The sequence below is a fragment of the Meriones unguiculatus genome, chromosome 3, assembly GCF_030254825.1.
Source record: "Meriones unguiculatus strain TT.TT164.6M chromosome 3, Bangor_MerUng_6.1, whole genome shotgun sequence".
NCBI lineage: Eukaryota > Metazoa > Chordata > Mammalia > Rodentia > Muridae > Meriones > Meriones unguiculatus.
This window is the reverse complement of record NC_083351.1, coordinates 126,617,325-126,645,202: the sequence shown is the minus strand read 5'-3', so window position 1 is coordinate 126,645,202 and position 27,878 is coordinate 126,617,325. Positions and strand designations below refer to the sequence as shown.

Genomic DNA, 27,878 nt, shown 5'->3' with positions numbered 1-27,878 from the left:
ATACTAATAATGAAAACTTTGCCTAGTATTTGTTTACTATCTTTGAAGTTATTTCTAAAATGCTATCTTATTTGTAGCAGGTAGTATTTATGATAAGCTTATACTCAAACAAGTAATAGGAAGGAAGGAAGGAAGGAAGGAAGGAAGGAAGGAAGGAAGGAAGGAAGGAAAAAAGAAATAAAGAAAGGGCTGGTGTACATAAGTATATGTGTGGTGCTCATTTATTAGATGTTTTTTCCTAGAGTTCTTTTGCTCATCAGATCCTTATCCCTCTCTCATGAACGGCAAACACATGCTCACTTGTTCTTTGTCAGTCTTGCTGCACCTCTGTGATTTCCCTTAACTCTTTCTTTTTGTATTTTTAAAAAATTCTTCTCTTATATATTAAATCCCAATCCCAGGTTCCCCTCTCTCCTCCACTCTTAGCCCCATCCCTACCCACTCCTTCTCCATTTCTCTTCAGAAAAATGCAGCCTTTGCATGGATATCAACCAAATATGGTATATCAAGTTTCAGTAAAACTAGGATTATTAAGGCTGGACAAGGCAACTAGTTAGGAGGAAAAGAGTCCCAAAAGCAGTCAAAAGAATAAGAGTATTTAACAGGAATGACAGTTGTTTGTGGGTTGATTGTCTTTCAAAATTATATTTCTTACTGGTTTTCTGTTATGTGTTTCCATCTTCTTGTAGCTAACAGGCCCCATTCAAGTAATCCATCATGCAAAAGCTTGCTGTGATGTCAAAGGAGGAAAGAATGAACTGAGCGTCAAGCAAGGAGAGGAAATTGAAATAATCCGCATCACAGACAACCCAGAAGGAAAATGGCTGGGCAGAACTGCAAAGGGGTCATGTGAGTGTGCCTTTTCCAGTGTCTTCAAGACTTCAAGGGCTTGCTTTTTTCTTATTTCTTCCTCTCTCTCTCTCTCTCTCTCTCTCTCTCTCTCTCTCTCTCTCTCTCTCTGTGAATTTTGCATAACATGTTTTGATCATGTTCTTTTTCCCTCCTCCAATTCATCCCAGATTCAACCCCTTTTCTTTTCAACTAACCTTGGATCATTTCCCCCCAATTTATGCTACTCAAATATTCTTGGATGTGTGGCCTTTCCCTGGAGCCTGGTCTACATCAGGGGCTGTCCTCTTAGAGAAAACGGAGGCTTCCTCTCCTGACAATTACCAGGCTTACTTGGGGAGTGGAACTTCATGCTCGACTCCTCTCTCATGCTGGGATTTGATTTGTCTAGATCTTGACAACTCTTATGAATACTGTCACAACTGCTGTGAGCCTGTTTGTGCAGTTGCCCTGCTGTGCCTGGAGGGCACTTTCCTTGTAATTATCCACCATTTCTGGTTCTTAAACTCTTTCTGCCCCTCTTCAGCGAAATCCCTGAGATATTTAAAGTTGGGCATTCTGTAGTCTCTTATCCTCTACACTTTTGCCAGTTGCTGATTTTCATCTGCAAACAGCTTCTCTGATGAAGCTTCTCTGATGAGAGTTACAAGATGCCTAAATCTGTGGATGTGATGATAAGTCCTTAGGAGTTAGTTCAATGCATTTATCAGAATAATCGTCATAGGTTCTCTCCTAAAGTATACGATCAGCCTAGCAATAAGTTCCTTCTGAGTTAGATCCTTCCAGACCTGTGTGCTTCTTGTGAGGAATGTGCTACTGAATAAACAGAGAGAGAGAGAAAAGAAATCTAAAATGGCAAGTGTAGCTAATATTTAGTGAGAAGCAGTGTAAGATTTTACAAAAGTCACTTTAGCATCTTCAGACTGAATCTTGGCTCACTGTGGAGTACCACAGAGTAGGCTCTGACAGAGTACATAGAACTTGTGGCTACACAGAAGGTCTGTAAGTCAATATTGCAAGCAAAGACACTTCTTTGATGTGTACTGCCTTTGTTTGCATGCATGCAAGCATGCACGAGAGGCGCATGCACAGCCTGGGATCCAAGTCCAAGGTTTTGGGTATGCTAGGCTCCTTCCCAGCCCTAAAGAGAAAGCTCTAAGACTAAATGGGCAACTGATACTTTATGCGTCACTCCGAAGTGTTTGAGTTCTGGTTGCCTGGGCCTCTTTCTGCTTTTGGTAGATGGTTATATTAAAACGACTGCCGTTGAGATTGACTACGACTCTCTGAAGCTGAAGAAGAACACACTCAATGCTGTTCCGTCGAGACTTGTTGAAGATGACCAAGAGGTCTACGACGATGTGGCTGAGCAGGATGCTCCTGACAGGTGTGTGACAGGCGGACAGTAAGCAGATCACCTTCCTCTTGCCAGACAGCATGTATTATTTCAAGATTCCACAATTTTACCTTCCATGTCACCTGATGCTCTCCATCACTAAACCAAACCACCATGTCTAACACACCCAGTGTGAGCGCAAGGGCCAGGCCACACCCACTGTCTTTTATTTTACTTGTTGGCCACACACACCAAGTGTTACTAGAAACATAATGAGCCAAATAATTGTGTTAAATGTATTGTCTGCTACAAAGAACTTTTATCATATTCATTATGATTTGATAATAGAGACATGCCTAAACTGGTATGATTTTAGAAACTACGAAGCCAAAGACATAAAATATCACAAACAAACACACTTTTCCACCCTTAAATCTCTGAGTCTAAATACATTTCCTGCCATTGCTTGCAAATATAACTGGGAAGAGAATGGCTTCCACTACAACTCTGGTATACTGAAAAAAAAAAAAAAAAGAGGTCAAATCTCAATCCCCTCCAATCTCTAAATATTAATTAAAGGTCCAACTTCCCAGTGTCTACTCACTCCACTACATTAGAGTGGTATCTCCTCCTAGAAAAATAAGCACACTTTCGCGGAGCGGAGGAGCAAAAACAAAACATCCTGTTTGGAGAAGGAGACCAAGGCCATCTTCCCCCACATGCCTGCCTAGTAGTTTCTCATGACAACACTTAAAAATAACTGCATTCCATCTGACACCAAACAAGTGCAGGCACTACACACAAATATAAATAAATTCACCCTACGGACGAAATGAACATGTGGCCGCCCTGCTCCTAGCGCGTCACATTCCTGAGGTCTTAGATATGAGCATCCCCGAGAGGAAACACATTCACCGGGAATATCCGCCGTCCAGAATGCAATTAATTGTAAGCATTGCCTCGTTCATGCGGGGAAGTGGCAGAGAAAACAGATACGAGGGTGGAAACAGCAAAGAGGGTGTGTCAGCTACTTCACAAATCGACATCTAGATTATGGTGTACATACTCTCTGTACGATACGACTTTCTACAAAGTTCCATTGACGACAGTATGCTTTTATTTCTAAATTAACCAAAGATCTGTATCAGACTGATTTTTTTTTCTTACTGGCTTGTAAAAGGAACGTTAAAATTGAGCACCAGGATATAATTTTCCTGTATGGTGATAATATCAGACTTACTCTGCTTCGGGTACCTTATACCAAAGGTCAAAATGGGGTTGGGATGTTCCTAGGTTCTGTGAATTCTTTCCTATGAAATGAAAACTGAACAAGTAGACAATGTCTTAAGTTTTTTCAGTGCCCACACTTGGCTCTCACACAACTCACACAAGGAGATACAGACCAGAACACGTAACTATGAAAGCTAAAATAGAAAAAGTTCTGACTGTTAGGGAAATAAGTTAAAGCCAAAAGCAACCTGGGTTTAGAGGAATAAAAGTGCCATCAAGATGTCAACTTAAATTAGTTTTTTCCTTAAAACAAAGTTTAATGTGTAAGTTTAGATTTTCACACACCTACTTTATTTAAGGTTCTTAAACGCCTTTACCTCCCTTCCAACCCCCAGACCTTAGGTAGGAAAAGTAGGGAAAAGGGGCTGTAGTAGCCCTTTTTTTATCTACTCCCTGTTGATGAAGGGTTGATGGATCCTTTGGGAATTACCAAACTCAGTCACCGGGATACCAGCAGTCTAGTCAAACAGCAAAGCAGCAGCAGCAGCAGCAGAACGCAGTGGCTAGACTCCGCCCAAATGGCCAGAGTCCACCGAAGCAGTCCAAGGAGTTCTCTGGGCTGTTTCTTTCTTAGGAAGACCAGTAAAGTATTCGAACCGCAGCAATGCAAAAGGGAAGAGATGCAGAAAGCCTTGTCTCACTGTCTGTGGGCTTCTATTTAACCCTTCTCAAAGTCCACAAGGGGATGTTTTACAGCTCACAAAACCCGCGCCCCTCACACAAGGTAGCTTTCAGCTGACCAACATCACGTACCCTCTCACGAGGGTTCTTTTCGGCAGGGGAAAAACATTCCCACATCCCACACTTGGAAGCAAAACAAAAAACATGTTCATATGACACAACTGAGTTTCCAAAGAAACCAGAAACTTTTCTATTTCAGTGATAATATCAGACTAAGAACTAGATACTGTGGAACTAAGATGCTGAAAAAGAGTTGAATTGAAATGCAATGATAATTGTCCTAATTGACTCCTAAAATAACACAGTTTCTAGAGTAATTTTAAATATAATGTATAATTACAGAAAACTGCCTAATGAGAAGTTTATTAAACTCAAGCAGCATGACTGTTGTGATCCACAGTCCTATAACTCTTTGTTTCTTGCTGTTTACTTATTGGTTATGTAGTTGCCTCCTCACTATGTATGCATTCTCCTTGCTCTTGATATCTTACATCTTGTTTTAAGTAGAATGTTAATTTTATGGTCTTCTCAGTACTTGAATTTCCCTTTTTGAGAACTAAATAATTCACACGTTTGTTATTTCTGTTTTGTTCTTAGCCACAGTCAGAGCGGAAACGGAGGTGAGGCTCAAGCTTTCTGTTTGTAGTCTTGAACATGTTTGAGTAGGTTAATGACAAAACACTTTAATTTGCTAACAGTAAGAGAATTTTTTATATGCTTGTACATTAAATGAAGCATTTAAACTATAATTTTATTGGTGTATAGCCACTATTCACAGTACTGATTCCCATAAGAACATTTCTGTACGAGTGTGTAATGAACTTTACCACATTCCCCTCAACCCTCACCTTTCCTCCTCCTCCTCCCCTTAATTTCCTTTGTTCCCCTAGACAGTTTCTCTTCTGCTTTCTTGTCATATGTGCACAAGTGTTTTTATGTATCTGGATAGGAACCGGAAATGAAAGAATCAGTAGGATCCTAAAGGGAAAAAGAACCGGGAGTGAGGCCATTACTTCTGTCTTCCAGATTTGCTGTGGATCCCAGTGTGACCCCATTGCCGGGGGGGGGGGGGGGCTGGGAAGGTCCTTGGTTTCTGCAGACTTTCCGAGCGTAGTTAAGAATAAACCTCCCCTCCCCCTTGACTTCCAGGACTGCCCCTGTCCAGGTGCAAACTGTACGGCTACATTGACAATGCCTCCTGAAGACCCCTTGATAACAAAGAGCCCACATTCTCACCCTGAACATTATATTTTAAGGTTATTTCCCTTCACATAGAAAGTAGCCAATAAATATTTGTTAAGTAAATTTTTGTCTAATAGCAAAGTTCCTAAGAGCACAGCATAACAAATAAAACATAAAAGGGTGTGTGTGTGTGTGACTTTTCCTTTTGTAGTTTCTTTTGATTACAATTAGTGTTTATAGATTCACCTACCATTCCATTTAATTTTCATAAATGGTGTCTTAGTCTTCTCTTAAATGTCTACTCACTGTGAACTAAAATTTTTTTACCACCTCCTCACTTCTCTCTTTTCATGATAATCTAATTCTGCCTCCTAGACCATATTACTTTTTCTCATATTAATTCTCACCCATCTGTTTTACATCAAGTCCAGAGTGTCCATCATCACTCATTTCTTTATTATAGCTTTGTCCCTACAATGCTTTAAAATAATCATAAAGTAACTGATTTATGAACTATCTGTGTGATACTGGGAAAATTTAGTTTCCTCCTTAAATGGCAAATATGAAAGAGGGATGCTTTCTGCAATCAAATTGGGAGAAACTGTATCAAAATCAGAGTGACCTGTATGTAACCAAATTGCACAACTGACAAAAAGTTTCCTTCCTAATCCAAACAAAGGGATGTTCCCGCCACCACCAGATGATGACATTTATGATGGGATAGAAGAGGAGGATGCTGATAACAGGTAAGAATAATCATTGAATTGCTTTTTCTTTTTTAAAAAGATATTACATATATGCAAATTTAGTTCTCATTTCCAGATAAGATAAAAAAAGAAAATATTGTTCTTATTCAGTCCTAAAATTATGTGAACTTTAATTGACAATAAGGGTAAGTCAAAGATAATTATATCACATTGCAAATGAAATGGTAGATTAGAAAATTTTCAATTACGAAAAAATGAGAGGAAAAGAGGACAAATTTTAAGTGTTGTGTTTTTTTTTTTACAAACATTGTCAGTAATTATCTATTAATCAATAATTTACTTTTACAACCATCTCTGGAGTTTATTGGTCACATTGCAGTGATGCCTTCTGTATAATAACATAATTACAGCTGGGTGTCAGGGTTCACACTTGTAATTTTAACACTCCAGAGGCTTAGCAGAAGGATCAAATGAACCCGGGTGTTCAAGGCCAGTCTTAGCTGCTTAATAAAGCCCAGGCTAACCTGGGGTACAGGGTAAGAGCCTGTTTCAGGTAAACTAAGACCATTTGATAGCTATAGTAGTTTTTATAGCAGAAGGGTATTGAATATCTAATCCTTTGCTTAATAATAAATACCTCTTTTTATAATAATAATTCATAAAATATTTTGAGTTAATATATTTTCTTTCCATTTTAAAATAGCATGTTTAAGACCTAGTATATATTTTACTTTAATCAAAAATAATACCAAGTAGATCTTTTAAACTTAATTCTAGCTGACTTGATCTAGCTCTATGTTTTAGAAACCTTTATGTTTAGTGAATAAGTAAAAAAAATGATCAGCCTACTGAAAGAAATATTGACTCACCAGAATTTATAAACTTAACAGCACCGTATTATTGGCTACGATGATCCACTAACTGGTCAGCATAGGATAATTGTTGAAGCTCTGAATGTCCATACAATGTCTCCATGGTTTGCTGATTGTTGCATTCTGATCAATGCCTGATACTCCAAAGATCCATGCTGCAGGTTGAAGAGAAGACTAATACGTGGTCCTGGGGCATTTTGAAGATGTTAAAGGGAAAAGATGACAGAAAGAAAAGTATTCGAGAGAAACCTAAAGTCTCTGAGTCAGACAATAATGAAGGTTCATCGTAAGAGTCGGCTGACCACCTTCAGTGCACTATAACTACACTAATATTGGTTTAATTAAACGCTACTAATAACCTGTAACCAAGGAGTGGATCCCGATGAGCTTACACCACTTTACCGTTATTTTCCATTAATCATCTTACACTCATTTCCTAGTGAGCACTACTTACAGCAGAGGACCCCAGTTACTCAAAATTATGTAATTCTAAGATCCTTTTTCCAGCAAACTTGCATGAAGATATATACACAACCTGTGCATATTCTCTCTCTCTCTCTCTCTCTCTCTCTCTCTCACACACACACACACACACACACGTGCGCACACACTCATACATACTCAAGTACATACAGTCATTCACAAATACACACCATTTAGTAGGATTTCTCTCATTTGCACAATCATCCAAAACTTTCCGTTCTGATTGGAAGCCTACATTTTACTACGTCGTGTGTTATACTGACTACTTTCAAAACTCCATGTTCTTTATTGAGTTAATTATGTTAAACTACAGGACATAAATTAAAATTTTTCTCTGAATATAATATTGAAAAATTTTATAACTGTTCAATAATGGCAATTTATTAATTACCTTAACTATATACTTATAGAGATTTACTCTCAATATTTCAAATTTATCTAAATAACTAGTACATAAACTCTCTCTCCCCTTTCAGCCCCAAAACAGCCTCTTAGCATAAATTTCACGTATATGAATTTAAAGAATTTTAATCGTGGTCTCGGGTACAAAGGAATCATTCTATTTTGCATTTTTAATGTGTTCACCACATTTAACTGAAACCCTTATAAGTTGTTTTCACACAGCATTCCTCGTTTTCTCCTTTTTTTTTTAAGCACCAAATAGCAGTCAATAAATGACACACTTACAATTTTGCAAACAGATAGCAAGAAGTCTTCTTTTGAGCAATGTTGCTCAAATGCAACCTTTACTTAGGGTTAGAAGAAGAGACATTTTGCCTTGTTTTCACACCACCAAGTTCTGATTTGGGGTTATTTGAGCAAATGTCCTCAAATTGTACTGTGATTGATTATTCCTGTGCTATGCGTGAATCTTTCAGAAGTGTGTGCGTGTGTGTGTGTGTGTGTGTGTGTGTGTGTGTACATGTGTGTATGTGTGTGTGTGTGTACCTGTCATGGTTCAGAAAATAATAAAAGCAAACATTTTTTTCTGCCTCAACTAAATGCTACCTAATCTTGGTTCCCTCCCACTCCTGACCCTGTCTAGTTTAAATGTGCATTCCTTTCTTATTCATCATTCTCCAGTTTGGTGTAGAAATATACATACCGGAGAAGTGCAGCCATATTCCAACAACTGCTGCTGATTTTGACTCTATAATTTCAGTCCTTGATTCAAAAAGACAATTTGGGCCAGATCTATGGATAACACGAGGCTCCAAAGTACTGAGTCCATTTTAACTTATTCTGGTATGGTAACATGACCAAATCTGAAATATTGGTCTAATGATTGTGGGCAACATAAAACGACTGTCTTCACTCTTGATTTTATTTGAACAACGAAACTATTTTCAAAAAATTCCAAATTGATGGTTAGAAATCAGTGGGAAATGGAGGATAAGAAAGGTATGATGATCTACAGATTAACCCACGTCACACCTCTAGAATATTGCCTTCCACACCTCGCTCATGTAAAGGAATTAATTTCAAGATACATATTACTTTGATTTTTAACTATATTCTCTTTTGTTTTCAGTTTCCCTCCTCCTCCTAAACAACCGGGTATGTAATAAAAACTAATTGTGTATTTTACAAATTATTTCTTACACATGAGGTAGAGGGAAGCACTGAGTGTCGCTCCTGTACCTGCTTTAAGTCCTGACTGCAAATAATATGTCCCATTGCACAAGCAATTTTACCCTAGATGATTCCAACTACCCAACAATAGAATAGCAGACCCATAAAAATAAAAAGAAAATTCATGTATTAGATACTTTTCTTTTGTTGTGCTAAAACATCCTAACGTTCCTCCCAAAAGCAGCATGATCAGGCCTGCCCCAGCAGTAGCTGCTCCTGGGTACCAACTTCTGTATTAGTTGCTTTTCTAACACTGTGATACACCTTGATGAAGGCTTGATGGTAAGGAGTAAGAGGCTGAGGGTTCACACCTTGAACAACATCACACCTCAAGCAACAACAGAGCTCAAACTGGTAGTTGAACATGTCTTTTCAACTCTCAAAGCCACTCCAGTGACAAACATCAACAAGGCCATGCCTGCAAAGCCTACCCAAACAACTGGGGACCAATTGTTCAAAACCCTGAGGCTGGAACTAAAGGCATGTGCCACCACTGCCTAGCCCATGGCTGCTTTTCTACCCATGCTATTTTTTATCACTTGATGTATATTATTTAGAGAAATAAGATTTGCCTTTGAGGGGGTTGGAGAGATGGCTCGTTGGTTAAGAACACTGAATATTCATCCAGAGGTCCTGAGTTCAGTTCCTAGCAACCACATAATTTAAATAAATCAGAGAAAAAGAAAGGTTTGCTTTTGAAGGTGATACAATTTACAACCATACTATCACTGTAGTGTAAATTAATGGAACAAATCACTGAAAGAAGATGATGGATGATAGATGATGGCTAGGTGGTAGATATATAGATAGATGATAAGTGGATAGATAGATGATAGATAGGTAGATAGATGAGATAGATAGATAGATAGATAGATAGATAGATAGATAGATAGATAGATAGATAAGATCAACACAGAGATATACAAATAGGATGAGTGCCCTAGCTTCCCATACCATAATAGAATTCCCATTAACTTTCTATTGCCAATGCCCCAAAGAGTTATCTTCTTTGTACACAGTTCTGAAGTCCTGCCATGCATGCGTTGATCAAACTGGTGGAATTTTAGAGTCATTACACAGTTCTTTGTTTTTCTAAATAATGATGGTTGTAATTATATTCACTGGTTTCCATTGTTTCTTTGTTCACTTATTGATTATCTAAAGTTGAATACTCACACCCAAGAAGGTAAGGAACTTTTTCCTCTCTTCTTTCTTTCTTTCCTTCCTTCCTTTGAGAAGCAGACAATACCTTCAGTAGAAATTTATTCAAACACTGAGAAATGTCCTACTGGCTATAGAGCAGTCTTTAGCTTATGATAACATCACTGAATATTTATTTACATCAAAATGTAAATGAGCAGTGTTTCACTATTGATATTCTGTCTTTTATTAGATGTGGGAGAAGAAGTTTATGATGATGTGGATACCTCAGACTTCCCTGCTCCACCTGCAGAGATGAGGTCATTAAAAATACTTTCATTACAATGAAGTATTGACAAGGAGACTTTTGAACAGCATTGAACTGGAGTAAAAATCCAGAGTGGTGTATGTGTGCTGTGTGCAGTCATGTGACCTCTGCTGTCCTTTTCTAAAGCTATGCTTATTTCTGATCACAGCTCTCACCTCAGAGCTAGGTTTGTGAGCAAATTATCCTAACCTTTTCTCTTCTTCCCTTCTTCATTCCTTCCCCTGACTCTGGTTCTGCTGGTTGTCCCTTCTGCTGATTGCTGGTGACTCACTGCTGTCTGTATTCACTCATTTACTGGGACCATACTGCTCACAAGCCAGTTCAATGATTCATCTTCTCTCTTATTTTTACCCTTTTCCCAAACCTTTTTCCCCTTGAATATGCTTCCTTTCGACCTCAGCCCTTTGTGATTCCTCAGTTTTCTTTGTCATGATATCTCAGTTTCTACTGTGAAAAATGACAGAATTAGTTACTTAAGAGAACTTTAATGTACTTTTTGTTCCCGAAAGCATTAGATTCTCAAAAGTTTCATATCAATTTTTTTAAGTTAACTGTGAACAATAACTTCAGTTTACTTGAGGTTCACTTGTAACTTTAAGGTTAAAAGTATATGAAAAGTAGTAAAGATCACTTAGCATTAAGGGAACGCCTTTTGAAAAAATTCTTCTGATGTAGAATATAGTGTGCTAGAATACTTGCTTGTTTTCTAATATCTACGTAAGGTGATTTGTGTACAAGAGCTAGAAAACTTTGGCAGTGCACTCAAAAAAGAGATGAGTTAAAAGTCAGTATAGTTGATTAGTTAAAAAACAAAAAATAGTATTAATGACTCAAGTTATGCCCACTGAGCTGTACTTAAGAACACATGAGGGAACTTCAAGTATTGACTCTTACCACATTAAGCCAATTTTACTGAACCACGGACAGTATCAAGATCAAAGAAGCTGGAGGGAAAATGTACCGGTGTTCACAAATGAAGATCAAGTTCTACAGGCAAAACAAGAAAGCAAGATGAAAGGAGAGCCCCTTGCTTTTAGTTGTCTGCGGAAGGAAAATCTACTCTTAGAAACATTCATTTCAGTATTCCTCACTACCAGGACATTGTGCCTATGTGTCATGGGCTTCAATACATATTTCTGTTTTATAGTGCTCAAGAAACACCCCACACACACACACACATTCCATCAGCTTGCTCTGCAGGAACTGAGAGTCACATCCCAGCCTTTATCTTGGAGCAAAATAAGCTGCATCTAACTGAACTTGATCAGATATGACCGGTGGTTTTTGGTTTTCTGTTTTTTTCCTTACCAGTTGCTTATTTTCAGGAATTAAAACAATTCTGTTTTTAAGCACAGTATTCTATTTTGGAATAAGTTATTTTCAAAGATAGCTTGTGGGGCATTTTCAGCATACATCCATGCTCTGACCATCCCAGAGAGCTAATCTGGGCCAGCAATTTCACCAATCCCAGACTATGAAAGGCAGGAGGTCCTGAGGATAGATACAGGATATCGGGTGGGCAATGGTCCTCTTTCTTTTCACAGTGAACAAGATAAATACTAAGATAAATAAATAAAAGCAATTAAACATTTTCAAGAAGCCACAAGCAAAGCTTTTCTAGATAATCAAAATGAAAATTAATATCAATGTTAAATTTCACTATTCACAAATATTCTTGTGCTTTTAAAAAAAAAACTCTCTTCTATGGAAATTCACACTTCTTTCTAGTCATCTGTATTGAACTTTTATATTCCAGTGAACAATTTAATGAAATGGCTAAGGTACTTATTGTCTATTAGCTATTGTCTCTAAGATGCTCCCTCATAATACTGAAAATAGTAATTTTACATAAATGCTTTTCACTAACCAATATTTTCTGTCTGCTGTGTTGCCTCCCTTCACTTATTATTTCTCTGCTGGAGATCAAGTCTAGGGTGTGGTATGTGAGTGAGTGCTCTGCCACTGTACTCCATCTTTTCCCTCATCATTCCATTTGAATTAGGTGTGAAAATATTAAGATAGATACGTTTTATGTCTTTTATTTATGACATAACTTAGTTCTTTAAAAAAAGCATCTTTTGAGCCGTTTTAATAACATTATCTCTGTCGCTCAATTTTCTAGAAAGAGCTATAAAATATTCAAGTTTAGGTTTAATCACATGAAACTATGATATGCCATCATATTTCATGTTATTTAGTTTCATTATTGGTTCAATATAATAGACTTTCACTTATAGTTTAACTCATGTGTATTATTTTAATGAACCCCTTCTATATGTCAGAAAGTCATCATTGATTATAATGATCAGTACTGAGTTAAACACAACATTGAGCAAAAATTTATTATTACACGTTGGGCATGGTGACACATGACTTTAATGCCAGCACTTGGAAGGCAGAGGTAGATGGCTCTCTGAGAATTTTAGGCCAGCCTGGCCTACATAATGAGGTCCAGTGTATATAATGAGACCCTGCCACAAAAAAAAAAACACACAATTGAAATTTTTAATGTTAAGAATCAAGTCTTCATTATGATCTATTCTTCTCTATTAAAGCATTGATTTATATGTGTTCTCTCACCCTAGTCAAGGAATTAATGTTGGGAAAGCAAAAACAGAAGAAAAAGATTCAAAGAAGCTAAAAAAACAGGAAAAAGAAGAAAAAGAGCTCAGGAAAAAATTTAAGGTGTGTAATATTTAATACCAATCAGAGTCAAAGTACTGATGAAAAAAATCTAAAATATTCAAAATGACAAAATATATGCTTTTAAAGTATGGTTAACAATATTATAGTTATTTCTCATAACTTTTCTTTGTTCTATATGTTTTAAATAATTTATTCCTATAATAAATTAAGCAAGCAACCATGCATGCTTATATCCTCTATGCTCTAATAACCATTTAAATTTTGCTGTCCTTTAAACTTTGATAAAGTGATAATCTATAAGTATTTCTTATGTTATGTTAGTGAGGTTTGAGTTGACGTAGTTACTGTCTTTATAGCTATGATAAAATAGCCTAATGCAAGCATCTTGAAGGATAGAGAGGTACTCTCTTCATACATATGATAAAATAGCCTAATGCAGGTATCTTGGAGGACAGGGGTTTCTTGTGGCTCACAGTTCTAAGCTACAGGCCACCATGAGAAGTCCCAGAGACAGGAGTTTCATGGAGCTGGTGACAATGCACCTGATGTCATGAAGCAGAGAGAGATAAATGAGTGCACGCTGATACTCAACTTGTTTTCTCCGTTGACACAGTGCAGGACTCCTGGTTCCAGGAATAGTCAAACCCATACTTACCAGAGCTCTTCCTGTATTAATTACCAAATTGTAGATAATCCCCACAGGCATTTACAGAGCAAAACACAAGCAAGCAAACTTCGTAATAAATCTGTCAATAAATGAATTATTGTAATAATACACATTAATAATTTGAATATTTTTTTCAGTACGATGGTGAAATTCGAGTCCTATATTCAACGAAAGTTGCATCCTCCTTAACTTCTAAAAAGTGGGGAGCTAGAGATCTGCAGATAAAACCTGGGGAAGTGCTTGAAGTTATTCAAAACACCGACGACACCAAAGTTCTCTGCAGGAATGAAGAGGGCAAATGTAAGTCAGCCGACACCGCCCTGTGCCTCTAACAGCCACGCTGGTGGCAAAGATTGCACCTTTCTTCCGACTCGCTTTGCTCTGCGGTTTGTATGGGACACGTTAAGAAACCAAGCATTCTCCTAGGCTGAGATTGATAAATTCTATTTTAATGCCTTTTGGAGTCTCTTGAGGTTATAGCATAATTATATTATTTCCCTCCCTATCTTTTCTGTCTCCAACTTCTCCCTAGTATTCTCCCTTGCTCTCATTCAAATTCATGGCCTCTTTTTCTTTAATAGTTGGTGTATGAGTGCTGGCGCGCGCGCGCGGCGCGCGCGCACGCGCGCGCGTGTGTGTGTGTGTGTGTGTGTGTTGTGTGTAAATATAGCCTACTCAGTCTGTATAGTATTATCTGTATGTCTGTTTTCAGGGCTGACCATTTGGTATTGGAAAACCAGTGGTGTGTGTTTGTGTGTGTGTGTGTGTGTGTGTGTGTGTGTGTGTGTGTGTTCTTCCCTGGAGAAGACTCTTTCTCCATCATCTTTTAGAAATAACAGTGAAGGCTGAGAGTGCAGAATACAGGCTGGAAAATGAGAGCAGAAACATTGCATAAACTCCCTGTGCATTAAAGTCAAGAATTTCATGTACATTTTTTTCTCAGTGATGTAGTTGTGACTTCTAAGCTCACTGATAACTTCAATTCTAGATACTCTGAAAGTTTTATCTCAACAAGATGACTGTGTAAATTCTCCTGCTGTGTAGTGTTTTTTGTTTATCCTAAAGACTTTCTTTAGGTTGTATTCGGTTTCAGCTTGACTTCCTCATTTCGGGGGTGACTGTTGTGTGGGACTAGACAATGGTTCACTCATTCAGAGGTCTTACTGCTCTCCTAGAGGACCCAAGTTCAGCTCTCAGCACCCACCACGTCAGGCAGCTCACAAACAACAGTAATCCCAGCTCCAGGGGATACAGCTGCCTCTTCTGGCCTCCACAGGTGTCTGCAGTCTTGAACTCTAATGCTGCTATGACTGCTGTCAGTGACTGTGTCACCAAGTAGTGAGCAAACTGGGTATGTATCCAGGAGATTAAACAAAAGGTTAAAGGATGTTCCTAGGAGGTGTGATGGTGTTCAGGATGTTGAGCAAGCTAATGAAGAGTTCTGGAAGCCAGAGAAAAGCCCTTTGTAAATTGAACAAAATAGCCAGATAGTAGCAGAAATTTGGTTCAGTGGCTACTCAAGCAGTTGGAGAGGGAGGGGCACTAAAGAGTATTTGAGAATGACTTTCAGATTAAGAATTATTTAAGAATGATTGAATTAGTGTGCCTATTTAATTTCACTTTTTGCCTTTTCAAACTTTTTGCTTTTCTGAGTTTTTATGAAATTCCGTCCTTGTTTACTCCCCTCTTGGCCTGGATGCTTGATCATTCTTAATTATCTTAATTTCTGGTCTCCTCTCCATACACTCACTAAGACTTGGGATGATTGCTGCAGAAATTTAACCCACCCTCCTCTAGGTCACCACAAATGGCCTTGTAAATAGTACCCATCTTTCCCACACTCTCGGCCAGTCTACTCACGTCTCTGTTAACCTGTTAACCAAATATTCTCAAGACCACACAGTCTTTAGGCTACCATATAATAAATGCCTTTCATGATCTAACCTCGTGGACAACAACTGCAGTTTGCTATCTAGAATTGACATCATAAGCACAAAGTACATGTCTGTCGGTCCCTGAATGAATTATGCTGGTTCAATCCCACTGTGCTATTTTATTTGACTTGGAATGCAATTATCATTCATTAAAAACAACTCAGGTGTCATCTAAAACTGGAAGCATCCTTCCTCCCATCGTTCCCCATGACAGTGCTTTAAGTTCTGAGTAATTTGTTTCACCAATCTGCTGCTCTTGTTAGACTCTGAGCTTACACAGAACTTCATTGAAGTGTGCTTGATATTGGATGTACCAGTTGCCAGCACTGGTATGTCTCTCACCTTGAGTGGGGTTTGGTAGATTCCAAGGAACACTCTAGATTTCTAATCTAACCACCAGATAAAAGCCTGACATAAATACTGCGGAATATTTTAACTGGTTAGCAGCAGTTCTCTGGCTTGGCCTAATGAGAACTATAATGAGAACTTCCTTATTTTTATATCTTCTCGTGACCTGCAAAGCTATTTTGTAGTTCAGCATAACTAATGTTTTTCTCACTCTCCGTTTGAGCAATTGAGGGGTTAAGGCGTGAAGGAGAGCCCCTTTGTCACTGTGGGGCAAAAGCCACTGGTGCAGGCATTATTGCATTCAATCGGGCCTCACCCACTGGCTTTCGCAAGCAGGAACTGTGTAGGCTCTGACATCTTGAATTTACAAGTACCTTTTATTCACCAGAAGTAATTGTCATCCCAGAGGCTTAATGCTGAATAACTGGTCGTTTTCTGGTTCTTTCTGAACTCTGGCTGGCTGGTTCAACTCAGCTGTTCTGGCTCAAACTCCTCTCCAAGCTGACTCAATTTGGCTTCTCTCTGCTCCTCGCTGAATTGCTCTGCCTGGCTTCGAACTACCTCTGTCAATTTGTTCTAATCTCCCTTCTTATTCTCTGGCTTCCACTGCCTCTTCATGAACTCACAAACGAACTCAACTCCACTGCACTGCACTCGCTCACCGGGCTCCCCACTGACTGCCAACCGGCTGACCTCAACTCAACTCAATTGTGCTGTCTTCTCTACTGTACCTTCCTCTACTGCCGCTACTCTCCTAGACTTAAGTAGCTTTTCTTTCCTGCCTGTTCTCCTGAGAGTTGGGTGTATCCTATGCTCTGATTTGTTACTTTGTCTATCCCTCAATTAGATGTCATTGTTTGGGATTAAAGGTGTGACTCTGGGCATGTCAGTATTCCACCTAGAGGGATTAAAAGTGTGTATCATGTCTGCATTCCAGCTGGATCACACAGACTTAGAAGGTCTTTGGATATGATCCCTTGTCAGAGCAACCATGTTGCTGGATTAAAATTCCTCTATACTTAAATATATATTTCTGGCAGATTCTCAAATGTTTAAAATTGCTAGCTAATATTTGCACACATTCTACAATCTGATGCTCATAAGCTGAGAGTTTTCCCATCTCCTGTCACTGTAGAAAAATTTTCTACAAAAAAAAAGTGAGGCATGAAAAAAGAGTTATTTGTGATTACAATGTTCTGTTTCCTTTAGGCATCAAAGAAAGAAATTTCAAATGGCTGAACATTGTCACAAAACTAGTCGAACATTCCTTTAAATTGTTTTGTTTTTAACAATACATGCTCACTGAAAAAAACTTTCATTCAGGAACTTAAAAAGTCATCTGTGGTACCACACAGCTAAAATCCCAGTACTCAAGAGCCTAACTGAGGAACATCCCCTGAAACCAAGAGTTCAAGGCCATCCAGGGCAACATATGGAAAAGTCTCCTCAAAAGTAAAATGAATGAATGAATGAATGAACAATAAGATGTTTAAAGTCACTTTAATAAGAAGTCTTAGAAACAATAGGAGGAGACCAAGAAGGAAAGGAGATAGATTAGTCCGTGTGAACACCAAAATAATAAATTACACTCAGTATCATATGTCATTCATTGTGTCTCATTTCCCTTCAAGTGTAATATTGGTTCACTTGCTTGGGCAAGTCCACACAATATGACTGTATCTTTTTAATTGTAGAAGACCAAATTCAGTAACTAACTACATTCTCTGCAAATACAACTAAGGGAAAACTGAAAATACAAAATAAAGTTTATTTCTATTTTTCCAAGACTATTGTCTATTTCCTTGGTAACTCCACATTTCTAATGTCTTCTCACGAGTTGTTCATCCTGAGACATCGTAGCAAACAAACATTTTAGGAAGAAACTGACTGGCACATATGGGGGGATTATTTTGCTAACTGCTCTACCCCACCATGTATCTCAAGACATTTGTCCAAGTACTGTGCTCTGCTCTGTGAGCAGAAGGGTTCCGAATGACAGCTTGGTATGACATGTGAGAACTCTGCACATATCAGCACTCATTGTATTGTAAGGCTAAACACAGCAGCTGTTCTGCACCAAAGCCTTGATTTTGTTTTGTTTAGTGAAATAGTTCTCATTTTTGTCTATTAATATCTCATATTAGTAAGTGAACATGCACCATGCGAACAAAAAGAACATTTTCTTCCTACACAAAAAAGAGTTTCTAGGAACTATACCACTAAGATTACGTAACAATTCATGGTAAGTCATTTGTTTTGACACCATCATAAGCCATCCTGGAATAGAATAAAGTTTTAGCACTTGAAAGCACTGGACAGTAAAGCCTGTGTTACATTAAAAGTCGGTAATCCTGTAAAAGCACTATATGTGTGTGTGTGTGTGTGTGTATGCAATTTTAGTTAGTGAGCCCTAAATTATCACATCATCATGGAACTTAAATAGAGCCTCATCCTACCTGTGACCTCCTTTATATTAATACTTTTTCTTAAATATTCACAGCCGCTGATATCTCCCTCCCTCCACTCCCCTATACACAGAGAAAGAGAGCTAGGGAGAGGGAGAGAAAAAGCATAGAATTGATTAATAGCATTGGAAAGGGGTCATCAACAGAAGAGAGGGCTGTAACTTAGAATTCTTGAGCAAGGGAAATAAATGAGAATACTAAGGGTCTGAGAGTGCAAGATAATATAGCGTTTATAATTAGGCTGTGTATTATGAATTATTAACTTTAGTCATGTAAAAGACTGCTAGTGGTGGTTTAACCAGGCCTGCAACATTTTATCACAACTGAATTTTAAATTAGATCTAATTTAATTACAAAAGCAAATTACCTAAAAGCATCAGCAAATAATAATCCTTAATTTCCAAAAAAGAATGGTTACATTTTTCTTTCATGAACTTTATTTTTTTGTAATCTTCCAGGGGATATTTTTTTTAATGGAAAAATTCAAGTTAGAAAAATTCCAGTCTTTATCAACAGTTTATAATTTTGTATACATACTGCTAAGGCCTGGCAGCCGTGAGTTTGATCCCTCCTACTCACGTAGTGGAAGGAAAGAAGAGATCTCTGCCAGTTGTCCTCTGATCTCGAAACGATCATATTAAGCAGAATAAACGTGATTCAGAAAGGTAGTGTTACATGCTTCCTTTCATATATGAAACCTATTTCTAAATGTGTGTGTGGGAGGGGACCTAGGAAGAAGGGAATGAGAGGGGAAAGGGGGACCTTAGAGGTAGAAAAAGGGATAATGGAAATCATGTTACATCAGAACAGAAAGAGGAACTATTTGGCAAAAGGGAGGAAACCATCAAGAAAAAGGCAGGAAGTTTACAGAAAGGCAGCCAGAGGAGAGAATAAATTAGACAAAGGTGCAAGGAGAGATGTACGAAACTACCATATTGAAATTACCTTTTATGCTGACTTTGCAAATTAATAAAAAGGAAACAAATCAAGTAGGAAAGGGGTCGGTGGGATGTGCTAAGAGGAGGGAAAATAACAGTAGGAACATGATCAGATTCCTCTATCGGCACGTTCTATATAGGTATAATTGTTCAAGAAATTGGCTTTTTAAAGATGTGTCTGTGTGGGTGTGTCATCTGTGGGTGCCTGCAGAGGCCAGTATAGGACATTAGAGCTTCTGGACTGGAGTTACAGGTGGTTACAAGCTATTTGACGGGCATCAAACGGTCCTGTGGACAAGGCACAGTGTCCCCTAAGCACTGAGCCATCTCTCCAGACCCTCAGTATATTATCTTACAATCATTCACTTGTACGCAAGCTTGTGAAACTAAATATCAAATATTTTCAAAGCTGTATCTGTAATTAACATGCATTTCCTTTTTTCTTTATAGATGGTTATGTCCTTCGGAGTTACCTGGTGGACAAGTAAGGCCATTTCTTTCTACTACTGTATTTGTTAAAAGAATAACATAGCTTCCTTAAGGGAAAAGGTGCTGATATCATTTACATAATGCAATGGATGGGACTATCATAATAAGTTAAAAACTGTATTATATTCCTATCAATAAATAGTGCTAATAACAAAGCTGAAAGTGCTAGTCTGAATTAGAAAGAAAGCCTGGCTCACTCACAGAGAATGGTCTTCTATACTCATTGATCGGTTTGTTCTGCAGACACAGAAGACACACAGGGCAAAGACACTACCCCTTTCATTAACTGCTGGCATTTCACTCACTAATTACTACAGTATTTGAGCTGCACTAATTGGAGCCAACTAGTGTTGTACAACTAGCGTCAGTGTCGTAGGTATGAATATCACCAGTTACTAGTTCATAGTTCAGCTCCTAACTGAAGAGTTTTCTACACTCACACTAGGCAGGGTCCTCTATTAGGTTGCACTTACTGAAAGTATGCCCCAACACACACACACAAAAAAATAGTAATCAATGACTCTTGTATTCTTATGAATAAGACCTTTGCATAGTCTCTCACATCCTGGTACTTAAGCCCTTGGACTCCTCCAAAACACTTTAAGATTCTACTCCAAGAAACCCAGAACAGATAAATACCCCACTATCTGTATGAGTCTTACAGCAATAGAAATATTTGTAAAAGTGACATAATGAAAGAACCAAGGGTTCACAAACATTTTACCACAAGCAACAAGACGCACATCTAAGTAGGACCAAGCATATTACGAGTTCTGTCAGCAAAACCAGTAGAGAGCAGACAGAAGAACGACTGTAACAGTTTCGTCTTCTTCAGCACATGCATTACAGTGGTGGGCACAGGACTTCTGATTAAGCTTTGTCCTGAGAAAGATGGAAACTGTATGAAAAGAGTGTCTTGCAGATAAGAACACATCTTCATCTGTTGTGGCTGCAGGATTATTGGGAGAAAAATGGAGAAAGGGGGTCAAGTGACTATTGGTTCACTCTCTGTGAAAATGGATGCATCAATAAATGTTATAGAATAGATGATAGGAAAACCTGTCCTCTGCATTCACGTCAGATTTCCATTAGCCAAAATCTCGCTCCACTTCGGAGAAAGGATCCAAACAGATGACGTAGGGAGCTCACAGCATCTGCCACAGTTGGCAGCAAGGAGGGGCCTGCTGCTGCTGCTGCTTCTGCTGCTGCTGCTGCTGCCATGATAAAGCCAGAGATAGGAACCAAGAGCATGTCTACCCTAAGTGACACAGCTACCTCACAGCTCCAACACTGAGAACTGTATCCTGTATTTCCAGACTGTGTTTATATTTAAAATATATTATGCTCTTGGTTAAAGATCACGCATTAGACTACACGCTCTTACAATCAAAGCTTACATCTGACTCATGGTTGTTAAGTCTCCCCGTGCATGAGATTGACTCAATGTTTGCTAACAGACTACTCCATGAAGATTCAGGACTAAGCAAAACCTGAAACCATCTAAAAGCAGCAAAAATTACTGTGGTGGATGTGATCTCCACAGTAAGTAATATAAAAATAACTTCTGTGATGACTATATATTCCATGATTAGTATTTAAATACTTTATGCTTCATACATACACACATTGTAACTAGAAATAAGTGGAAGTGATATAGCTGTTTTCTCTACCAACTCTTATATCTCATTTATCTAAGATTTAGAACTTTCAAAACTCAAAAAATAAAGCTATAAATCTAGTACTAATAGATGTTAAAATTCATTGCAATTTTGGACTGAGGCCCGTGGAAGACAGTTGTGCCTTGTCAATTCAGTTTATTCAATTCTGTGCCCATTCTTTTCTGTTTTGTTTTTGTTCTGTTTCCTGAGACAAGGTTTCCCTGTGTAGTCTTGCCTGTCCTGGAGCTCTCTCTGTAGACATGACTGGCCTCAAACTCAGAGATCTGCCTGCCTCTGCCTCCTCAGTGCTGGGATCAAAGGTGTGTGCCACCAAAGCCCAGTTCTTAGGGAGTTCAGAAGTCCTGTGCCCATACAATGCTCACTCACAGTAGAGCATAGTCCATGTTCTCAAGGCATGTGTTTGCTCTTCTGTTTATAGAATGAACCAGGAGTCGACGAAGCCAGGGAAGGAAGATGGAGAAATAAACTTAAAACCTTTGTCCACTTGCACATGCGCACCCTCACTTTTTACCTCTAAATGCTTCTGATATATGGCAATCATCTTAGTGCTGGCTTGTTTTATATGTTAATGTTGGGAAGATATTTTCTATAAACTGAAATTTTTTTTCTGTGTTTACAGTGATGGAGAAATCTATGACGACATCGCTGATGGTAAGTCTCATACAGGGCCCACCAGGGGACAGTAAAAACAGCTTGCTGGCTTAAATAGAACCATCAGATCTGATCAGAATTTGAATTTCTCAAAAATAAGAAGAAAGGTAATGATCTGGTGTCATGGGGGCGGGGGATCGTCTTCACACAAGGTTAGGAAATTAAGGAAAAGAAGCGTATTTATTCTCCAGAGTGAAAAAATATGAGGTAGCCATGAGGGGGTAGGCCTGTAATCCCAGCACTTGGGTGGTGGAGGCGGGAGGCACGGAATTTTAAGGCCAGCCTTAACTACACAATGAAAATTGGGGGCAAGCCTAGGCTACAGAGACCCTGTGTCCAAAAAAAAAAAAAACCAGAACGGGAAAGAGATGAAAGATGTGAGGAGTGAACGGTAGAATTATTTGGCAAATTTTGTATTATAACATGAGTTAAGGGTTTTTGTGGGTTTTTTTTAATCATGGAAAAATATATTCTTGGTCAATAAGTAGGGCCTTGTTTTAAAACTAGCAGTATTCATACTACAGCAACCAAAATATGCAAGAAGTTAACAATGAGTTATTTTTGCAACCTCTAAAATATGAAATTAACAAATACTGAACAAATGAACAAATACTGAAATATAACAAATGTAAAGTTGGCAAATGCTGAAATATCAGACTAACAAATCTTTGGTCAATTAACAAGTACATATTTTATAAGTGATAACACTAGTAGAATCTTCAGGTGCTTCTAAATGATGGCCTAAAGCATTAATCTCAACAATATGTGCACAGTTATGCATGTTGCTCTTTGGCCTGAGTGCACAGGTGCGCACATGCAGCCACGTGTATGCGTGTGTGGGTGGGAGGGGGTGTGTGAGTGTGGGTATGGGTGTGGGTGTGTTTTGTTAGATACAGGGTCTCACTCTATAGCTCCTGGTGGCCTGGAACTTACTCTCTAGACCAGGCTGGCCTTGAACTCAGAGATCCACCTGCCTCAGCTTCTCAAGCACTGGGATTAAAGGTGTTTGCCACCTGGCTCCAGCCAGGGTTTTTGTTGTTGTTTGTTTGTTTTGTTTTTACATCTGTTCTGAGATCAACCCTATCTCCTTCAATTGCAAGCAACTCTTCACAGACTGTGTCATCACCAGCCCCAACTCTTTAGTCTTTTAAGATTGCGATACTTGTTTGTTGATGCTTAACTAATCTCATTTCCAAAAGGTGATGGAATGCCAGAATAACTAATCTTTAGTCTTATCTGATGGAGAATTAAATCTGTCTAGGCATGTTGATGAAACTGGATTGTGAAGGAATGTATCTTAGTAAGGGTTACTATTGCTGTGAGGAAACACCGAAACCAAAAGCAATTTGGGAAGAAAGGGTTAATTTCTATTACACTTTTTAAAAAATCATTTTGGTTTTTCAAGACAAGAGGTTTCTGTGTAGCCTTGGCTATCCTGAACTCACTTTGTAGACCAGGCTGGCCTCACAGAGATCTGCCTGCCTCTGCCTCACAAGTGCTGGGATTAAAGGCGTGTGTCACCACAGTTTCACATCTCTGTTCATCATCAAAGGAAGCCATAACAGGATCTCAAACAGGGTAGGAACCTGGAAGCAGGAGCTGATGCAAAGATCATGGAAGATGCTGCTTACTGGCTTGCTCAGCCTGCTGTCTTATAAAACCCAGGATCATTAGCCCAGGGATGGCACCACCAGCAATGTTCTGGGCCCTCCCACATCACTCACTAATTAAGAAAATGCCCTACGGGCTTGTTTTCATTTTCTTTTTATCTTAATTTGGAGAGATTGAATTGCACATATTTCTAACTTGAAAATCTTAAGATGCATTGCATATAATCTGTATTCAAACCCAGCACTTAAGATACGGAGGCAGGAGGCTCAGGGATTGGAAGCCCTGTTCACTGATCTATGGAGTTTTTGAGCAGCCTGGGCTTCATGAGAACCTGTCTCCAAAACCACGATAGACAGAGTGGTAATAGAATGGCTTGGTGGGGGAAGCTCATGTTGCAATCACAAGGAGCTGAGTTTGATTGCTAGAACATACATGAAAATGACAGGCACGGTGGCAAGTGTTTTTAATCCCATTCCTGAGGAGGAAGACAGGAAGACCCCCTCTAACTGGTGAGATTGAAACAGTGAGAGTGGCTGTCTCAGGGAAAGCACCAGGTTCCTAAGGATGTCCTTAGAGGTCGTCCTCCACACCCACGTGCATGTGCACAGACATGAACAGACACAGACACTCGCACAAGCCCAAATAAACAGTAACGAGTGAATCAATGAAAGCTGTATTCTTCTTCTTTCAGGTTGCATCTATGACAACGACTAGCAGTCAGCTCTGTTCATTCTCCAGTGTCTGTCAGTGGACAACATGAATTTTAATTGGAATTTTCTTGGGTATCATAGGGAAAAAAAAAACCAAATGTACAAAATGAAATTTTAATCTCTTTATAAAGCTTTGAAATTTTAAACTTGGAAAATGAACTCTGTTTAATATGTCAGAAGATCAGTAGTGAGATAGAAGAGTTACTAAGTGTCTCCTTTTTTTTCTTTCTTCCTTTTTTCTTTTTAAGCGGGGGTTTCTCTTTCTGTAGTTCAGGCCATCTTCCATCTTCCTGCCTCAGCCTCCAAAGGGCTGTGATAACAGATGTGAGGCACCACACCTGGCTTAAAGAGCCTGTTTTGCTTCAGCTCTGCTCTTGTAATGGCACTTTTCTTAGACCATCAGTTGGGAATTTCCTCTGCTGTAAAAAAGAAAGACATTCCAAAGGAAGAAGAAAAAAGAATACAAAGGAATGTTTAATTTCACAAGAAGACAACCTATTGCTTTTCATTATCTGTTCAAATTACCTACCCAAAAGAGGAAGAGTTAATTCCTCTACTTTCCAGAAGACTAGAGCAGCAGCAGAATATTTATATCAAACTGGTTCCACTTTGTTCACCGTGAAATCACGTTAATTATTTGATAAGCATGCTTCACATTCTGCACACACATTCTAAGATTAACCTGAGTTCAAGAGTCTAAAGTCTTATTTTTGTGGATCCATACACACATGGTTGAATTCTGTGCTCTGTTTAAATACCATTGTTGGCTAGAGAAATGGAGGGCGACTGCAGTTGTGAACACTGCAAGGAAGAATGTTGAAACTCGCTCTCATTTTACAGTGATGCTTTACTGTGAAGTCTCTTAGAAGGGAGTTTAGTCTTGCTCTCAGTTGCCTCTGCAGAACTTAGTGATGTTTATAACCACTTTTCTAGAAAGTTGTTCAGCAGAAGGAACATGGGGCAATGAATGCCAGTGGTTGGCCTGGGGTGGTCCCCATATTGAGATATATTTCAGACTGTAAAGCACTGGCTTTTGTATGCTAAGAACACTAAGCACCATGATCCAAGACACAATGCCTCAACAGCCAAGAAGACAGCAGACTGGGGAATGTTTTTCAAAATTAGTAAATCCTAATGCTGGTTCTATTATTGACAGTAATGCAACCTTGGCAATGTTCATTCCACTCCTGGCATTCTTATAGAGTAGGATTCAGTTCAGCTTATCCCAGCATTTTCCATACCGATTATTTCAAGCTTTTATAGTTCCCCCATCTAGGATGCACACTTCAGAAGGTTTTTTTTCTTATTTTAAATCATTAATTAAATAATGATTAATATATTATCTATATAAATTGCAAAGATCTTTTGGAGCTTCTGAAGAGAGATCCTGTTGAATTTTTTTTTTAAGTCAAAAATTGTATGGGATACAGAAAGAACTCAGTTGGTAAAGTGCTTACATGGCAAGCTTGAAGACTGAATCCAATCAAAAATCCCCAGGTAAAAAACATGTCTGGTGACAAGTATTTGCAGTCCCTATGCTAGAGAGGCAGAGGTAGGAGTGTCTGGTCAGCCTCTCCGTCCTAATTGATGAGTCCCACACCAATGACAGACTTGTACCCAAGGGGACAGACAATGACTGAGGAACAGCAGCCTTTGGACGACATATGTAGATGCCCATTCACACATAGAAACATGTACATACAGACTGAAAAATCCATAAAATAGATCAAAGCCTTCAAAAGGGATTTCTAATATGTGTTTTGGCTTAGTTTTGTGAGACAGGGTTTCTCTGTGTAGCCCTGGCTGACCTGGAACTCACTCTGTAGACCAGGCTGGCCTTGTACTCACAGAGATCCTCCCGCCTCTGCCTCCAGAGTGCTGGACTTAAACGCATGCACCATCACCATCCAGCCAATTGCTTTGAAATTTTAAGAATGTCAGCAGCTTCTACAGCTCAATTAATAAGACACGGGGCTCTGAGTCTTCTGGGCTGGAAATGACTCACCTCAAATAGCCTCTGATTAGGAAGTAGTTTGGTGGCATTAGCCAGCATGTATTTTGGTGGTGAACTTCTTCTATCACTAGATAAAAAATTACATGGCATAGAAGTGGTTGCTTGCTAACACTGGCATTAAATATAAATTATATGTTGCCTGCATTTCCAGTCATTTTCTCTGATTAAGATTTGTACAAATTCAACGCAAATGTCAGGTTCTAAAGTCCCAAATTAGATCAAGAGAATATATCATCTTTGATTTATATTCAAAGAAATGGACAGACACCTATGAGAGATTTGTGTAATAATTATTTAATATATATTTGAAGTATTAACTTTAATATACTAAATGTGATTTTGTTGTAGATTGTGTGTAGAATTTTGTCATGTGAGAAGAGTTGCCAATAAAATACCTTTTCAGCAAGTGACCCTGCCTCCTGTCTCATACACATCAAGGCCATGGGCTTTCCTCTCCCTAGACTTGATTCTGTATCTACAGAAGAGGCCTATCTGCAGGACCCATGTATCATCAAGGGTCCTATTCATAATTGAACTCTTCCCTGCTGACTCTTGATACATTGCTTCCTATTTTGTCTTAGAAATAGATAGCTGAGTACAATTCTGTGCTACTCCCTGAAACTTAAATTTAACCCGTGTTCAGACTGCTTAAAAGGGAAGACATCACAACACGAATCAAAGCTGTGACCAAGGACCCCTTTTCCCCCCAACTTCTCTCCTTCCTCCGTCCTCCATTTATTCTCTTCATTTTCATTCTACCTCTTCTCTCCCGTCTACCTCCTAGCCTCCTTCTCTTCCTCCTTCTCTGCCATGTCTCTCTTTTCTCCCTTCCTTTTTTCTTCCCTTCTTTTCCTTCTTTAATTTTTCCTATGGTGAATCAGTTTCTCTGTATATTTAAAATACACTAAAATATTTCTCTAAGAAAACCTGAAATTTTTAACTTGAACACAAATATCGCTTCACCTTCAACCCATTTCAGCATTCCTCCTCTCATTCCGGTGAAGTACAACGTGTGTCAGATTCCTCCAATTGTGTGAAATTTAATAAACCAAAGGCTCCCACTACTGTGCTCTGGGAGACATCGCCAGGTTTGTCAGGATTCCTACAGGCTGTACTAAGGATAACAGGGGTAAGGGCTACGTATACAGACTGTTCACCAAGCAAATTCAGTTGAGGCCTCCCTAGAGCCCTTGCTAACCCCTCCTCAGAGTTCCAGCCATCCTTCC

General features: G+C 38.8%; 1 protein-coding gene across 3 annotated transcripts in view; it reads left to right on the top strand.

The window, feature by feature from the left end:
* Fyb1 (FYN binding protein 1) overlaps positions 1–27,062 on the top strand; it is a 140,259-nt gene extending 113,197 nt beyond the window's left edge. For 2 of the 3 annotated variants that reach the window (XM_060380513.1, XM_021660785.2), the window contains exons 8-19: positions 690–849; positions 2,092–2,236; positions 4,754–4,776; positions 6,018–6,084; positions 7,066–7,203; positions 8,932–8,957; positions 10,426–10,492; positions 13,086–13,185; positions 13,951–14,113; positions 19,949–19,982; positions 22,286–22,317; positions 24,620–27,062. In XM_060380513.1, the coding sequence (XP_060236496.1) occupies positions 690–849; positions 2,092–2,236; positions 4,754–4,776; positions 6,018–6,084; positions 7,066–7,203; positions 8,932–8,957; positions 10,426–10,492; positions 13,086–13,185; positions 13,951–14,113; positions 19,949–19,982; positions 22,286–22,317; positions 24,620–24,642 (978 nt within the window). In that variant the 3' untranslated portion in view covers positions 24,643–27,062. The remainder of the gene's footprint in view (positions 1–689; positions 850–2,091; positions 2,237–4,753; positions 4,777–6,017; positions 6,085–7,065; positions 7,204–8,931; positions 8,958–10,425; positions 10,493–13,085; positions 13,186–13,950; positions 14,114–19,948; positions 19,983–22,285; positions 22,318–24,619) is intronic. The other variant, XM_060380514.1, reaches the window with a different exon arrangement.
* The last annotated feature ends 816 nt before the right edge of the window (positions 27,063–27,878 follow it).